Source organism: Aquarana catesbeiana, linkage group LG03 (genome assembly GCF_042186555.1).
Source record: "Aquarana catesbeiana isolate 2022-GZ linkage group LG03, ASM4218655v1, whole genome shotgun sequence".
Lineage (NCBI taxonomy): Eukaryota > Metazoa > Chordata > Amphibia > Anura > Ranidae > Aquarana > Aquarana catesbeiana.
The window spans coordinates 195,553,707-195,572,555 of record NC_133326.1 but is presented as its reverse complement, the minus strand read 5'-3'; the positions used below and the strand labels follow the sequence as shown (position 1 = coordinate 195,572,555).

The 18,849-nt window shown below is 41.3% G+C and overlaps 1 protein-coding gene across 7 annotated transcripts in view; it reads right to left on the bottom strand.

Moving 5' to 3' along the window:
• KIF21A (kinesin family member 21A) overlaps positions 1 to 18,849 on the bottom strand; it is a 279,203-nt gene that overhangs the window by 19,565 nt on the left and 240,789 nt on the right. For 3 of the 7 annotated variants that reach the window (XM_073619687.1, XM_073619688.1, XM_073619689.1), the window contains 4 exons: positions 17,178 to 17,395; positions 13,421 to 13,522; positions 12,325 to 12,453; positions 2,920 to 2,958 (listed from right to left, as the gene is read on the bottom strand). In XM_073619687.1, the coding sequence (XP_073475788.1) occupies positions 2,920 to 2,958; positions 12,325 to 12,453; positions 13,421 to 13,522; positions 17,178 to 17,395 (488 nt within the window). The remainder of the gene's footprint in view (positions 1 to 2,919; positions 2,959 to 12,324; positions 12,454 to 13,420; positions 13,523 to 17,177; positions 17,396 to 18,849) is intronic. The other 4 variants (XM_073619690.1, XM_073619691.1, XM_073619692.1 and 1 more) reach the window with 3 other exon arrangements.

The following is an 18,849-nucleotide window of genomic DNA, read 5'->3' as shown; positions in this document are numbered from 1 at the left end:
GACTTCAGAGCGTACTCCCTGTACTACTTTGATCCGACTTCAGCCTATTGACTATCATTGAAGTCGGATCGCCGTCTCGCATGATCCGACTTCGGCATGCGACTTGTGCTCAAATGATCTTGAGGGGAACTCCGCGCCAAATTTTAAATAAAAATCCGGCATGGGTTCCCCCTCCAGGGGCATACCAGGCCCTTGGGTCTGGTATGGACCTTGAGGAGAACCCCCTACGCCGAAAAAACGGCGTGGGGGGTCCCCCCCAATCCATACCAGACCCTTATCCGAGCACGCAGCCCGGCCGGACAGGAATGGGGGTGGGGACGAGCGAGCGCCCCCCCCCCTCCTGAACCGTACCAGGCCGCATGCCCTCAACATGGGGGGTTTGGTGCCTTGGGGGAGGGGGGCGCGCTGCGGCCCCCCCCACCCCAAAGCACCTTGTCCCCATGTTGATGAGGACAAGGGCCTCTTCCCGACAACCCTGGCCGTTGGTTGTCGGGGTCTGCGGGCGGGGGGCTTATCGGAATCTGGGAGCCCCCTTTAATAAGGGGGCCCCCAGATCCCGGCCCCCCACCCTATGTGAATAGGTATGGGGTACATGGTACCCCTACCCATTCACCTAGGGAAAAAAGCGTCAATAAAAAACAGAGTACACAGGTATTTAAAATAATTTATTAGGCAGCTCCGGGATCTTCTTCCGACTCCGGGGGTCTCTCCAGCGTCTTCTCCCGGTGTCCGCATCTTCTGCCGGCTCCACCGCTATCTTCTGGCGCTCTTTTGCCAGCGGTGGTCCGGACCTCTGGATCATCTTCTTCCCTCTTCTCTTCCAGAGATGTTGACACGACGCTCTCCCCAGCCAGAATGGTTTCTGTGCGCTCTGCAAGGGACTTATATAGGCGGTGACCCCGCCCCCTTATGCCGTCACAGTCCCTGGGCATGCTGGGTCTGTGACGTTTTAGGAGGCGTGGTCACCGGGTGATGACCACGCCCCCTTATGACGGCACAGCCCCAGCATGCCCTGGGACAGTGACCTCATAAGGGGGCGGGGTCACCGCCTATATAAGTCCGTTGCGGAGCGTTCAGAGACCATTCCAGCTGGAGAGAGCGTCGTGTCAACATCTCTGGAAGAAAAGAAGAAGGCAGAAGTCCGGACCACCGCTAGCAATTGAGCTGCAGAAGATAGCGGAGGAGCCGGCAGAAGATGCGGACACCGGGAGGAGACGGCGGAGAGACCCCCGAAGTCGGAAGAGGACCCCCGAAGTCGGAAGAAGATCCCGGAGCTGCCTAATAAATTATTTTAAAAAACCTGTGTACTGTTTGTTTTATTGATGCTTTTTTCCCCTAGGTGAATGGGTAGGGTACCATGTACCCCATACTCATTCACATAGGGTGGGGGGCCGGGATCTGGGGGCCCCCTTATTAAAGGGGGCTCCCAGATTCCGATAAGCCCCCCGTCCGCAGACCCCGACAACCAATGGCCAGGGTTGTCGGGAAGAGGCCCTTGTCCTCATCAACATGGGGACAAGGTGCTTTGGGGTGGGGGGGCCGCAGCGCGCCCCCCTCCCCCAAGGCGCCAACCCCCCATGTTGAGGGCATGCGGCCTGGTACGGTTCAGGAGGGGGGGGGCGCTCGCTCGTCCCCACCCCCATTCCTGTCCGGCAGGGCTGCGTGCTCGGATAAGGGTCTGGTATGGATTGGGGGGACCCCCCACGCCGTCCTTTTGGCGTAGGGGGGTTCCCCTCAAGATCCATACCGGACCCAAGGGCCTGGTATGCCCCTGGGGGGGGGAACCCATGCCGGATTTTTATTTAAAATTTGGCGCGGAGTTCCCCCTAAAGATTCATACCAAACACAGTGGCGGGGATCCAAGTCGGATCCCCGTTCATTGAAAGTCGGATCCACAAGTCGTGTTGAAGTCGGGTTGAAGTCGCGTTGCAAAGTCGCGTTGAAGTCGTGTTGCCCCTGTGTGAATCGAGCCTAAGTCTTCATATACTGTATACACATACTGATTTTACGGTTGTGGGTTTAGTAACACTTTAACTGAACAAGCTGAAGATAAAGCTGATCAGTTGCCTGTGGAGCTGCTCCAATTTTGATAACTCTACCCTTTCACATACTGAAGCCTGTATGTACAAGGGCCATAAGTTACATATACCCAAAATAAAAACATCAGTTTTTGACATAAGCTGGTGGGTTAACACATTCACTAGCCACTTGAATTTCTTGTGGATTTTAACAGGGAGCTACCCCCCAACAAGGGATCAGAACACACTTTATTATACTTGTAATAACCTCAATAGTAAAGGTTCTGATTAACCTGAGAAGGATAAACTGCTAATAGGTGATTCAAAACCTAACTTTCCATAAGTTTTGGGTGGGCTTGGCCTTAAAAGGAGTAACAAATACATGAAATGTGATCTTAAGTATGAAATCTCATAAATATCACAGGCCTTCCATTTCCTGCAAGCCTTTAAGTCCTACTTTGGCTAAATTAAAAAAAAAAAAAAAGACTTCTGAATGTGTAATGTTGCCTACCAGCAGGTCAACGTTAATTTGAGCTAGTATACATTTTTGATCTGTAACGTGACAAAGATAAGTATTTTACACATTTGCTGTGAAAAAAAGATGCATCTTGTATAGCATGCTATACAGTTGAAAAAGAAAACATAAAATACAAAATTGTCAATACACCACCTTCCTGCAATACTAAAAAAAAAAAGCTGTTAAAGTAGCATGCAATGCAATAACACAAGCTGAAAAAAAAAGAAAAGCTGAGAAAAAAAAAAGTTTCTAAAGATCAGATCTTACACATATGAATATTGGGCACCAAATTGGTAGTAAACATGGACAAAAGAAAGGCATCATGCAGAAGAGCAGCGTTACTTACAACAAGGAAAATAGGTGTACAAGGAAGGAAATTTGTACCTGTGTACCTCGGACAGAGAGGAATCACTTTCATCAGACCTATAAAGATCAGTAGTAGAGTGCAAGGGGAAAGAATACAGATATCAGAAAGATAAAGACTGCTCGATGGATAGGAAATACAGAAAAACGCCAGACAAGACAAAGTGCACTGACATGGTGTTCTATCTTTTTAAATGGGCCACCAATCTGTATTTGTCTCTGTACTAGTCAAGTGGACCCTTGTTTCAGAAGCTGTGTGTACTCATACTACATAGATGCAAATCTTTGCTCAGTCAATACCAATACAGTGATTATATCACCACACTGTAATGGTATATCCTCATACATGTATTGGGAGTCTCTGCACATTGTTCCCATCATAGCAGATGATCATTCAAGTATCCACCAACACAAAAATGTACAGTCTTTAGGGCAGTAACAGTGGTGCTAATGAAGTCGTAATATCCATTGCGTCATGAAGACACATACATCACTGCACTCAATGCGGTGCCACCACTGCAAACACAGAAATAAATTCAGTGGTTAAGAAAGGGTCAGTCCATCAAAAAATGGTAATTCATTTTATGGTGAATGGAAAATTAAAATTAGTTTCCTATATCTATTGGGGAATGTTGAAAGGCAGGACTGCATACATACAATTACAAAAGGGGTCCCATTCTTAGTGTAGATTGTGATGTAGCATATGCCTGCAGCTAAAATATCACTTTTGGATGGACTACCCATCCATACCGATTAAGGAAAACAAATAAGACTAGTGTTCTTCCCTTAGATTTGTGTTTTTATAGGACAGGTATAAATTAACTTGTGCATGCATCATGTCTAAAAAAAAAAAAAAAAAAAAAAGATAATATATATATATATATATATATATATATATATATATATATATATATATATATATATATATATATATATATATATATATATATATATATATATAAAGAGAAAAAGTTAGTGGCAACAGCCTAAAATAAAACAGCACATTGATTTTTGGCTAAATTTCCTCTTCGAACCTGGGATGTCAGTATGCAAACAGTGATTTCAGCATGTCCCACTAGCACCCACTGCAGGAAGCAGTGAGACAGTTTCAAACAGCAGAATTTTTCCTTTTTTAACAAGATTTTAATTTATTCAATTTTTGATCCACATGTCATAAAACAATCTCAGTACAAAGCAAACCAAAGAGCTTTTTGTCTATTGAATGCAGAAGAAGAACTTAAAACCCCCAGTTATCCAAGAGTAAGAGGGAAAACAAACTTGCATCACAAGTTTATACCAATAACAGGTTTACTTTAGGCCATATACAAAATAGATGCAAGAGATGCATATGTTAAAATGGTGTAAATGGTTAGCTTATTTATAGCTTGGAGAAATTCAGAAATGAGAAATTATGATATGATGTAAAACTACTCGTGCAACAACAGTGTGCCCTCGGTAATATTGAAAAACAGAAGTAAAAGGTCTGATGGACAGACTGGTTTCTGTAACACAAACTGAGCATGTACTAACTCTTCTACCTCAATTGTGGGAGATGAACAGATGCAATACACAACCTTCCACAGCTGTAGACATATGGAAAATCCCCCCCCTTTCCAAAAAAAACCCCAAAACTGCATTCTAGTCGAGATATGCAAGAAGGACATTACAGATTTACCCACTTACTGTAGTTTTAATAATGTCACTGTCATTTTTGAAACCACATATTGTGACGGGTTTCCTTTAAAGTGCAATTTGCTTTATATAATGCTTCTGCAAGTGGTCAATAAAGGCCAACATGTACCCCAAAGATGCATAATTTACTCATTAATGCCTATTTGTTTTATTTATATATATATATATATATATATATATATATATATATATATATATATATATATATATACACACACACACACACACACACACACACACACACACAGCTCTTTATGCACCATGTAACTATCAAGTAATGATAAAATGCAACACTATCATGTGGGAAAGGACATGTCATATATCAAAAAATGAAAACTCAAACCAACACGCCCTTCTTGAGTTCTCACCACTGCGCTCAATGCCAGACAGAGGGATGTTAACCCCCTATAAAGGGTGTGAAAAAAATGTGAAGAAAATATATGTGAAACAAATGTGTAAAAAAACTAATGGAGTGAATCCAAAGCTGCCACTTATTAAATAAACAGTACAGAACTTCCTATTGTTTCCAAGAGCCCAAATGCGCCCCTGTGAATCAATATAAGTGGCGCTAAATGACAGTGATTAAACCATCCAATACTCAGAAAGTGGTCTAGTGCATCTATCTAAAAAAGGGGAAATCAATGCGTAAGACTATCTATATCAGAAAAAGCACTATTCAATATACAATATAACAGTGGAAATTGTAACAGTGTATGTGAAGATGTGCCATACACAAAGCAATTTCAATTGCAAATAAAATCAAAGGTGAGACCAGGTAGTATAGTCCATAAAAAGTCCATAGACAGGTCACCGTGCAGGAAATGTGATATATCTGGAAACAGTCCACCAATTCACTTAGTGTCAGTGACTCCACTCCCCTTGAATTCAACACTCACCGACTCAAAATGCCTCACACTCTCGTGTTTTGGCAAAAAAGCATGGGTGTATAGTTGGTCATCTGAGGGTGTAATCTCCGAATTCCTTATTTATCCCAGTGTCACCTCAATGCATAGAAAAAACTCAACATAGTGTGATACCGTAAAACATATAAAATTTATTCAACTTAAAAACCTTCAATCATTGCACTCACAAGAAAAACTCTTGAATCAAACCGAAATGACACTGCAAAGCAAATTCCAACTCAATCCTCCTCTGTGAAACGCCCAGCACCACTGTGGAAAGAGGGTCGCGGCGGACCCCAAAGAAAAAGGTTGGATGGGTTCTCACCCCTCTTCACTGACGCTTTGCTGGTGTGGATCTCCTGCTGACCTGCACGCCCAAGACGCGGCTCCTATAGCGCCTTCAAAAGCTCTCGCCGGTATCCGGAGATGCACCGCAACGTCCCGTCCTTCACTAGCTGTTAATAGTGGATGCCGTACAGCCACGCCCCGACATGTTTCGTCATAACTGACTTCCTCATGGGATTGGCTGTACGGTACGGCACCTCCCACTCTTATACCCATCACGTCTATCGACGTAACTGTATGCAAATCTCCCTTCACGTTCCCAGGTGTCCCCGCAGCCCTCAACGCAGCGGCGCTGGGCCGATCACATTCCCCAGAGGGCACTTTTATTACAAAATATCCCAAAGAATGTCGAAACAAGTATAGCTAACCATGTTGCATAAACTGGGTTACAAACAAAGATCGCAAAAGAAGCTTTCACTCAAAGCGCTATTCCTAGGATCATGGTTAACAATATATACTAATCGTAGTTCTAGAACATACCCCACTTACTAGTATAAAAATTCATCCAGAGGTGTTGTACTTAAAAGCTCAACCTGACATACTATATTAAATAATCAATCAGTGCAGCCCATACAGTGCCCGATCAGAGCTATAAGTTGGGCTATTTCCCTAAACTCCCCCCATTACTCCTAAAATGAACTAAGGGTGAAAAAGTGATAGTGAGTTCTTTCATAAATCCATAAATCATAAAACATGTAATGTATATGGTAGCTCAAAAATATTGTGTGCTTAGTGACTCTCTATATAATCTTAGGGTATCTCTACACTATTAAATAGTGACAGAGCCCTCTAGTGGTGAAGTTAAAGAAGACTCCCTAGTTTTCTCTTTCAAAAACCAAAGATTGAACCGCACAATTACCACCCCCTGTATAAGTGTGGCCCACTATTCTTCCTAATGTGCTAAATCAGTGTAAGCATGATGATCATGCAGTGAACAAATATCAAAAAATCCATAATTTAATACCTCAATTAATGATAAAGTGAAAAAAAAAAAAAAAATTATATATATATATATATATATATATATATATATATATATATATATATATATATATATATATATATATATATATATAATTTTTTTTTTTTTTTTTTACTTTATCATTAATTGAGGTATTAAATTATGGATTTTTTTATATTTGTTCACTGCATGATCATCATGCTTACACTGATTTAGCACATTAGGAAGAATAGTGGGCCACACTTATACAGGGGGTGGTAATTGTGCGGTTCAATCTTTGGTTTTTGAAAGAGAAAACTAGGGAGTCTTCTTTAACTTCACCACTAGAGGGCTCTGTCACTATTTAATAGTGTAGAGATACCCTAAGATTATATAGAGAGTCACTAAGCACACAATATTTTTGAGCTACCATATACATTACATGTTTTATGATTTATGGATTTATGAAAGAACTCACTATCACTTTTTCACCCTTAGTTCATTTTAGGAGTAATGGGGGGAGTTTAGGGAAATAGCCCAACTTATAGCTCTGATCGGCACTGTATGGGCTGCACTGATTGATTATTTAATATAGTATGTCAGGTTGAGCTTTTAAGTACAACACCTCTGGATGAATTTTTATACTAGTAAGTGGGGTATGTTCTAGAACTACGATTAGTATATATTGTTAACCATGATCCTAGGAATAGCGCTTTGAGTGAAAGCTTCTTTTGCGATCTTTGTTTGTAACCCAGTTTATGCAACATGGTTAGCTATACTTGTTTCGACATTCTTTGGGATATTTTGTAATAAAAGTGCCCTCTGGGGAATGTGATCGGCCCAGCGCCGCTGCGTTGAGGGCTGCGGGGACACCTGGGAACGTGAAGGGAGATTTGCATACAGTTACGTCGATAGACGTGATGGGTATAAGAGTGGGAGGTGCCGTACCGTACAGCCAATCCCATGAGGAAGTCAGTTATGACGAAACATGTCGGGGCGTGGCTGTACGGCATCCACTATTAACAGCTAGTGAAGGACGGGACGTTGCGGTGCATCTCCGGATACCGGCGAGAGCTTTTGAAGGCGCTATAGGAGCCGCGTCTTGGGCGTGCAGGTCAGCAGGAGATCCACACCAGCAAAGCGTCAGTGAAGAGGGGTGAGAACCCATCCAACCTTTTTCTTTGGGGTCCGCCGCGACCCTCTTTCCACAGTGGTGCTGGGCGTTTCACAGAGGAGGATTGAGTTGGAATTTGCTTTGCAGTGTCATTTCGGTTTGATTCAAGAGTTTTTCTTGTGAGTGCAATGATTGAAGGTTTTTAAGTTGAATAAATTTTATATGTTTTACGGTATCACACTATGTTGAGTTTTTTCTATGCATTGAGGTGACACTGGGATAAATAAGGAATTCGGAGATTACACCCTCAGATGACCAACTATACACCCATGCTTTTTTGCCAAAACACGAGAGTGTGAGGCATTTTGAGTCGGTGAGTGTTGAATTCAAGGGGAGTGGAGTCACTGACACTAAGTGAATTGGTGGACTGTTTCCAGATATATCACATTTCCTGCACGGTGACCTGTCTATGGACTTTTTATGGACTATACTACCTGGTCTCACCTTTGATTTTATTTGCAATTGAAATTGCTTTGTGTATGGCACATCTTCACATACACTGTTACAATTTCCACTGTTATATTGTATATTGAATAGTGCTTTTTCTGATATAGATAGTCTTACGCATTGATTTCCCCTTTTTTAGATAGATGCACTAGACCACTTTCTGAGTATTGGATGGTTTAATCACTGTCATTTAGCGCCACTTATATTGATTCACAGGGGCGCATTTGGGCTCTTGGAAACAAAAGGACATGTCATGTTCAGGAAAACATGTTGTAGGTGTATGTGCAGGTATACACCAATACAATGAAGCACTGGCGTTTACTTGAGTACAGGGTGCATTCAGCCATTCACTTCTATGGCCAACTTTACGCACCACCTGTGGCCCTCGGAAGCAGGAAAACACTGAGGTTTTTTATGCTAGGCTTATTTAATGCTCGAAAAGAAATGTGTGGGTGAGGCCTTTGGATCCCATTACTTGCTCCTTATTGATCTTGACTTTAAGCTAAATTCACAAAGCTGTAACACAAGAATAAAGCTTTCGAATTTAGCCATTTGACAGCAATTTTCAAATCTTTTTGGCTGAAAACAACCGTTTTTCTGTAAATTACAGCATACCAGCAATCTGCAGAACATTGCTGGCTAGAAAAGGCAGTTAAAACAATTCTGTTCTTCCCCATGGCTTCCATACATGTCTCATTGAAGTTTAGCATTATTGAACACTGTCAAATAAAAACACAGTTGAAATTGATATTCAAGCATTTTAACACAAAGAGGAAGGAAAAATATTTGTTCTACATGGATATGATTTGCAAGCCAGAACACTGTCCTGCAATCTCTTCCTACACAAATAAATCTGTTACAAGATCCATTTTAGGTCTTCTCCTAACCAGTTTAACTTTTACAGTCATGCTTGCATTTTAACCCCACGTGATGAAGACAGTCTTATTAATGCTCACCTATACCAGAATTTAGAAAGTTAAATATCCTCTAAACACTGTATGTTAATGTATTGTCTCAGTCGTTTCATTCCAGTTTGTCCCTTATCTTTACATTACTATAATTTCAATATTTTCATTAAAATGTCCCACAATACTACAACCATAACATAACTGTACTTCACAGATCGTAAGATTATTAAAGATTGAACTGATTTACACTGAAGAACTATCAACAGAGCTACAATCAATGGAAGTAAACAGAAAGTGTGCAGTCCATTACAAGTTTTGAAATAAAGTTACACATTCACACCTCCTTGTGTTTTGGCTTATGTTTTGTATGTATGAATCTGATGGTGCCAATAACATAGAGGTTACATTTGTCTAAAAAGACTAAAGGAGTGAAATATTGAAGAAAATTGATAACAGACAGAATAAATGGGAAAGCAAAAGAAAAAAGGGAACAAGGAATAGTAGAAGAGAAAGAACTTGGTCTTTTGGTCTTCCAAGTTCACCATCGACAAGTGTACAAGAATACTGGGTTGGAAGGGTGGCACAAGGAGCAGGCCCCCAGGAAAAAGACAGGGTAGCAACCCCCCAACTTCCATCAGGTTAAGATATTGGAAAGTAATATTGTTCATTTCAGGATAATACAACAATCCAGGCCTCCAGGCATTGTTAGCCATTCATTCACCATGCTATTATCTACCCTCTATGTTCGACTTTTGGAAATGAGATAAACGGTTGTTTCAAACTTTTAACTATCAGCTAAGTTGCAAGTTGGATATGCTGTTAACTTTTGTTTGAGTTTAGTAAGTACATCAATTTTACTATGTAAAAAGGCCATTTTTTTTTTGTGGAACATCTTTATGAACTTCCACCAGATATGCAACATATCTCAAGTAGTAGAACGGCCATGGAATTAATCAAGATAACTAGCATTAAGATGAAAAATTCTGTTAGAAACCATATACCACCTTGCCATTACTTTACATGACACCTTGATATTAATCACATGTAATAAGGAAGGACAGCCGGTGTTGTATTTACAAAAACTTTAAAGAATAGGTTCACACCTATTAACAAAAAATAATAAAATGCAAAATCTTTTTTTTGCTGGTAAAAAAATGTGCATGTATTATTTTTTGTTTTAGGAGCCCGGAAAGCATTGCACCAGCGATTAGCAGATCATCAACAGATCAATGATGCTATGCAGGTCTCCTGCAGAATGTCAGTGTAACCTGTCTGTCCGCGCAGTTCATCACTGACAGGAAGAATCAATGAACTACCACAGCGCTCAAAAGTGCTGTGGTAGTTCATTGAGAAATTGAGAACTACAAGCTGACAGCCGCAAAGGCTAACAGTACTTGTGGTTCATTGATTTACATGGATCTGTGGATCAATGATGCAGCCACATGACCGCGCTCTCCTTGTATTGAGGCAACTGCGGGGAGAAGATCAGACGTCCTACCACAAGGAGGGGGGAATCGAGGGGAGAGGGGTCCGATGCTGAACATATTACACCCTATATATACGGGTGTAACATGTAACATGTTCAGGAAGGTGACCTTATCCTTTAATGTTCTGTTGGCTAAGGGTTCTTATATTCTCATATGTAAGACCAAGTAACTTGCAAAAGAGGTAAGGAAGTGATGATCTTTATTATAAAAAAGTTATCATGGGATATGCAATAGTTGGAGGGGACTTCTCACCAGGAAAACCCCAAACCTGTTTCCTTGCAATAAACATTATTAAAAATATGGCTACACGTGTGGATTTATAGTGCATCCTACACCCCACGGATAAACATTTTGCATACTACCCCACAATACATGGTACCTAAACAGTCACATTGACTACTTCTGCACCTCCCATCACTTTTATTTATTCCTCCTCTTACATCCTCCTCCTCTGTCTATTTCACCACCTACTAGCAGCACTTTCCCTTTTTGGGGTGTGAATAGTCCCTATTCTGAAAAATCTAGATGGTTCAAACTGCATCCCATGTCTGTTCCAAACTGTTCCCATAAAGTTGGGAGCATGAAATTGTCCAAAATGTCTTGGCATGCTGACGCCTTAAGAGTTCCAAACTGTTCCCATAAAGTTGGGAGCATGAAATTGTCCAAAATGTCTTGGCATGCTGACACCTTAAGAGTTCCCTTCACTGGAACTAAGGGGCCAAGCCCAACCCCCGAAAAACAACCCCACATCATAATCCCCTCTCCACCAAATGATTTGGACCAGTGCACAAACCAAGGTCCATAAAGACATGGATGAGAGAGTTTGGGGTGGAGGAACCTGACTGGCCTGCACAGAGTCCTGACCTCAACCCAATAGAACACCTTTGGGATGAATTAGAAAGAAGACTGTAAGCAAGGCCTTCTCGTCCAGCATCAGTGCCTGACCTCACAAATATGCTTCTAGAAAAATGGTCAAACATTCCCATAGACGCAAACCTCAACCTTGTGGACCGCCTTCCCAAAAGAGTTGAAGCTGTTATAGCTGCAAAGGGTGGGTCAACACAATATTGAACCCCACAGACTAAGACTGGGATGCAAATAAAAGTTCATGTGTGTGTGTAAAGGCAGGCCTCCCAATATAGTGTATCAAGGCTTGGGTTCTGCATTGTACATTAATGCACTTTTAGTCTAAACTGTCCCTGAAGTTTCCCTAAATAAATAAGCACACTGTGAGATATTTTGAACAATACAAGCAGCCTATAGTGTTTGCTTTATAATCCTGCAAAAAATAAACTAAAAAAAGGTAGGAAATATTTTTATTAACTATTTTATGTATGCTGTGTGAATGTTTGGCAGCAAAGGTGAAAACACACTTTGAAAATAGGAGTCCCTAAATAAAATAATCTCAGTGAATTCCATTTCATATTCAGGTGAATATAGTCTAATATAATATAATAAACCCTGTGCTACCATTTGCTCTTTTTATGCCCATCAATGAGGGGTGGGGGGGTGATTCTGCCCTGTAACTTACTTATCCTGCTGACATGATGAGCTTCCCTGAGAAACTGTGAGGCGGCTAAAAACATTCTTTTCATTACGGGACCGGCTTGTAGGGGAAGAAGGAGGTGACAGACTAGCCTCTGATGTTCCAGAATCTGAGCTATAAAGAAAGAAAAAAACAAAAACAAAAACAAAAACACGGAATGTACACTTTGTTAGGTGATTAAAGATGGAGGTCAGTAAGTTAACACGACTCATGATATACAAAAGCCTGCTTTCCATAGTTTGAGGCGGTGAATTATAAGAAAGTTTAGTAAATGAAGGAAGTTCCTAATAAAAAATGCAGAGACCAAAACCAAAACAAAGCAGACAAATACATCTGAAAAAATCTGAATTGCAAAGCTCAAACAATCAGTTTTGGCACCTACAAACATTTACAGAGTACCATGTAGCTGGCTCAATTAATATGTTTAAAATGTCAAGTGCCACTTAACAGCTTCTGTCTTGTCTGTAAAGCTAAATCATTAGAGCATGTAACAGGAGCATAGAATACTGCAGAGAAAGCTTAAGATAGAAAGTCACATAATATATAGAATTAAAGAGGTTGTAAACCCTCATGGTTTTTGACCTTAATGCATTAAGGTCAAAAACCACCTGTAGTGCTGCAGCCCCCCCGCTTTACTTACCTGAACGCTGTCATCCTCCATCCGGGAATGAGCAAACCAGCTCTAGTTGGTGTCTCGTGTCCCGATTGGATAGATTGATATCAGAGCAGCCATTTACTCCTGCTGCTGTCAATCAAATCAAATGACATGGCGCTGGAGGGCAGGGCCGAGTCCTGCATTCTGTGTGAATGGACACAGATGCAGGACTCGGGAGTGTGCCCACACGGGTGTCCACCTTAGGAGAGCCTTCTCCAACGTGGACACTCGATGTGGGGAGGAGCCACCAGCGCCGCTGAGGGACCCCAGAAGAGGACGACGGGGCCACTGTGCAAAACAAACTGCACAGTGGAGGCAAGTATGACATGTTTGTTATTAAAAAAAAAAAACAAAAAACAAAAAAACAAAACAAGGGTTTACAACCACTTTAAAGGTGTTTTAAGCAACCAACAAAAAAATACGTACAATTTTTGTTCTTTGGTTTTACCAGCCTTCTCCCCACCCCTGTCATAGGTTTTTCTTCTGAATGATGGCGATGGTTCTGGTACACGGGAAGTTTGCTTTGTCCTGAAGAAAATAACAGTGATCAACTCCACTTCTCCCTAAAAGAAAACTTTGTTCCTTTGCAATTATATATAATTTTACTTTTTTGTCCTACTACATAAAACTAAAGAAAAACATTTTAGCGAAACAAGACTTGGTACAGAGAAGGTATTTAAAAGAGGAACTCCCTTTTTTCAGCCTGGTAACACAGGAAATGCTCCTGCTACTACCCTGTGCGTAAGCCTGTGTAGATGTAAACTAACCTATAAAGGAAAATTTAATGACTATGTGCAAAGTGCAGTATACCAGCCAATAAGGTTTCAATTTAGTGCAGTGAAGGAGATGATGAAATTTGATTGGTGGCCACAAATTACTGCCGTCTGCACACGTTATTACACTTTCCATTACCTTGCTAAGTAAATCTGACTATATCATTGCATTTCAGGTTTTAACACAAGATAATGGTTTATTAAATGGAGTGTGCAAATATTCTTTTGGATTTGGGGCTTCGAGAAGACATGAGGGATGGAATGGGAAGGAAATGACTATCCGCAAACCCAGTGAAATACAAAGATGATTCTGATTAAAGCTGACCGTACATGGGTCAGTTTTTTCCCCCATCCAAACACTTGATGTGGCATAAAAGAAAGGAAAAAAAAAAACCCAAAAAAACAGGCGCCTGCAAGTGCAGTAAGATTAATTTTTTCCAAAGAATAAAACACACTCACATGAGAGATGGTAAAACAAGTTTATAATCCATAAACGTGACACTGGTACAGGGCTCTTTTCTCCCTGCTCCTCTCAAATCTATTCCACTGTCCAGCAGTCAAGAAGGGGGAACAGAAACACCAGTAAGATGGCCGCAGCACTTCCGGAACCATAGTGTAGTGCATGCACCAGAAGTGACATCACAGGGGGAGGGAACACATTTAGGAGCATGCACAGAGCTTCTTTATCAAACCTTAAGCTGTTTCTGTTCCCCCTTATTGTTTGCTGGACAGTGGAAAGGATTGGAATAGAGTCGGGAGAAGAGAGCCCTGTACCAGTGTCACGTTTATGGATTATAAACTTTTTTTATCATCTCCCATGTGAGTGTGTTTTATTCTATTTCTGAGGAAAAAATTAGTCTTACTGCACTTAGAGGCGCCTGTTTAGATCTTTTATATCCCGCCAGCGTTTTCTTCTATCCCTCCTGAGTGAAGCCTGGGTGTCTGTATGGACTTTGTTTAATGCCCCTATTCTGGGCCTATCGCCTTATTATTGATGCGTGCTTTTCATCCAGTGTGCCCTATCCTCCTCCTATTGATGTGGATGTGGGAATCCTCCCCGGTGTGTCACTGTATTCTGGCAGCAGGGAGACTTCCCCACCAATCAGATTACACAGATCAGTGCTGCAGGCTGCAGCGTTGATCAAGTGAGAAAATACTGACAGGGCAGTTGAACAGAAGAAGATCAATAGATCAACTTCTGTTCACCACAGTAGCCACACATGGATCTAAATTCGGCCAGTCCCTGCAGAACCAGCTTAATTTCGATCCATGTATGGCCAGCTTAAGAGAGGCAAGCGTTTGACTAAACTTTATTGCAGAAAGGAATCAAAACACATGCATTCAAACGAAATCTCTTGTTAGTATATAACTGAAACTTAAATTTATAAAGTAAATCACCACATTTGACAACAAAAAGGTTCATCATTTTCAATTGCCTACTGAAGAACAATTCTGAAATCACAGAAACGCCATATACAAAAGCTTGTTATACTTTTAGAAATGGTCAGTCATAAGGAGGGAACTCAAAAGCAGTGTTTACAACAAAAGCTGCCTTCCTTCAAGAAGACTAGTAGAATAATAGTATCAGCCCTTAAAATTGGTGGAAATTAGTAGAGGAGCAGGGGTGGACCAGGCTGATAGTTTCCTGGCTGATCGCTTCTGACAGAAGTGGTGCAGCCATCAGAGCCACCTGGAGGGGGGTGTTCCCTGCCCCTTGGGCCGCTCTGATGTCCTGTGAAAAGGCCTCCATGCTTTTGCCAGAAGCGATCAGCCAGGAAACTGTCAGAAAGATCGGGCAGCCAGATGACACATAGCGGGTCTTGTATACGACTCGTGGCCTGTATATGAATAGTCGCCGCTGTCAAACAAAGACCCGCCTCCTGGATCAGCATTGAACCAGTGTTCTCTCTCCTAGATTCCCCGGTCCAGGAGGCGGGACTTGTTTTGACAGCGCCCGGTTACTCATATACAAGCCACGTCTCAACGTGCGGTCGCCACTCTGTGTCACCCGATCCTCCCTGGTGCATTGCTGGGCACGGATGACTGATGAGGCTGCACTGATGGCCACTGATGAGGCTTCACTGATGGCCACTGATCTGCTTTATGTTAATATTGTTAAAATTGTTGTTAATATTAATTTTTGGAACTTAATTCTGAATAAAACTTTAACAGTGTGATTTCATGAGATAATTTACGAGGGTGTGTTTAAGGGTGGGTTTAGGGATGGGCTTAGGGGTGGGGCAGGGTAGGGGTTGGGTGGGGTAACTGGTGGCGAGCAACTCTTAAGGCCTGGCTAGTGGCTCAGGACTTGAAATTTTAATCCCTGGTATTATATTTTTGCATTCTTCCCTATTAAATATGTATCAAAACCATTGATGTGATAAACTAATTTTACACAAAGTTTGAAATGTTAAAATAAAAAAAAAAAAAATTACCTTAAAGTAAAATTTGCAGAATGGTGTCCCAATAATCTCCAACAATATAATAAGCTTCTGATGCAAGCTGGATACTAAGACTATTAATTTGCCATGAACAAAAAAGCTGCCTGTTAACGTGCAATTTTTCTTAAAGGCTTAGAAGTCATACACTAGTTATTGATTTGTGCGATTATTGCTTACTTTAGCTTTAGAGCACCGCACATGCAACAAACATTTAGCTAGTGAAACAAGCGTTAGATATGGGATGCCATGTTATGAAAAATCATTCCTTCAAGGCAAGATGCAGATGAAAGAACCGTGGCTTTCAGCTTCAGGGTGTCATTTAGAAAATAGCATAAACAATCAGAAATGCAACACAGCAAAAAGCATTCACTTCAAACATTTATTAGGCTGCTTGGCATGGCATGCATGAGACCATATGCTTTCATGATGGATCCTGGGGAAACCAGCAGTTTATTTTTATGATTTTTAAGGTCCATTACAAATTTCATGTCAATAGACTCACACTAGAACATGCAGCCTAGCTTTGTAATATAAATATCCCATATGTGGGATCATAACTCAATAAAAAAGAAGCTACCTGCTTTATTGTGCCAGAGTGCAGGCACAGCAACAGAATCCTGGCAACAGCAGTTTTAACAAATAAAATAAACTGACAGAAGAGACAAATTACCTGCCATGACACTACTGAAGGAGATGTGTAAACGGTATCAGAGACATTATATTTTAATATGTGCAGGAATAATGTTTATTCTAAATACTCCAGCTAAACCATAGAGATTTAAAACAAATGGTTATTTATATATTTTGAAGTATAAAGTTTAAAAAGATGAGGGTGTACATACTGAAAAGCCCCATGCATTTTATTAAATGCACATAGGCTAGTAGTTCTTGTAAATCCATGCATATGGTTATAAAATAGATAGGAAGAGTCAAGGAAAAGCAGTGTTGGTTAATACTGCACAGACTTACATGCTGCCTATTTTAGAAGGTAAGCCAGAAGGTGGGGGTTGGGGCTCCTTATCCCTAACAGAACTGCTACTTGGTTCAATGATTGCTGGAGCTCCTTCTACTTCCGGAACAGGAGGAAGAGAAATGAGGAAACCATTGTCTCCTGTTACAGGATCTGAAGCCGTCTCGCTGCTATCTGCATAAAGTAACTCCAGTTGAGTAGTGGTCCTCCTTCGTGCCTGTTTAGATTAGAAACAATTGAATGAAAACTGAAGGAACCATGGAAATACTTAGCAGCTGTCAGCTCAGGATGCCAAATACATTAGGTATGCCAACTGCCCACAGTGCAATCTCTAAAGCCAGAGTGGCCTATAAATATGACTCAGCATTGATATGTGGGATTTGATTATACAAAGTCAAACAAAAAGTCTGTATTTGCATAGCTACCATAATACAGCTCTAGGTGGTTCCAAATAAAAAACAACGGAAACATTGATCCCATAGTTTTACATTAAAATGTGCAAGGACATCGCTTTTAAATGAATACTCCTTTCATCTGTGCAATTACCCTTTTTGGAGTGTCACTAAGTCAGCTAATTAAGCCCTTGAAGGTCTTCAATATTTTACTATAAAACAGCTACAGGCTTGGAAAGCCCAATACATTAGGCTCAATTAACTAAGCTTTACACAAGCCTAAGGCTCTCTATTTTGAGACACTTAACAGCAATGTGACTATGATTTTCAAATCTCATTGGACTCAGACGTTTTTGAAAATGTGTTTCCTTATCCCGATGCATTAGCTTTCTGAACTGAGCCTACTATAAGAAAAACTAACAATCTACAAGTGCTGTGGCAGCTAGAGAGCAAGTTGATCAGCAGGATGAACTTTCCCTTAAAAAAAAACCTGTGGCTATATGAAAACTAAAGTAGAAAAAGCACTAGAGATGACTAAATTGTCCAAGTCAGGTATTCTGCAGAGCAACCCCAGAGCTCTTAACACAAAGCCACTCTTAGATATAACCAGCTGAAACAGCTCCCATCCTCTTGAGCCTTCCCACTGAATAATGACCAATAGCAAAGCTCAGAAGCTGGACAGGGCTGGTAAACTTTGAGCTTTGCTCCTGTCCCTTAAAAGGCACAAGCTATAGTGCTTTTGCTTCGTCAATTGTCCCTTTGTCTCTTCTACAGTACCTGGGTGATCCTGCCTACCCCTCTGTGAGCTGACCACGTTTATCATGGCTGCTGAGCCATGAAATCGCTCTCCCTCTTCTCTCCTCAGCTGTACTGTTTCTTTGACATGGCTCCTCCCTCTGAAGCTGCCATGCCTCACAGCGTATTATCGTGGGAGAGCAGGGAATCTCAGCCCTTCCCACTTGGCTCCCTTAGTTTGTGGTGAAGAGCGGAGGGAAGAAACGTGATCACCAGAGCAAAGGAAGAAACATGGAGTGGGGGCGCCTCTGAGAAGTTATCATAAAACACTTTATTTCAAACAAAATATCCACTAACATGAAGGTAGGAGAAGTCATGTACAGGAGCATGATGAGGGCTGAAGAGCTGAAAAATGCAGGACTGTAGGCAGAAGCTGTATCAATGTAGCTGAAGCACAATCAAGTCCAGGCAGGCAGGGGTGTCAGTAGTCCAGTGGAAGAGGACAGGATCAGTCCAATGATGGCATAAATGTCAGTAAAGAGAG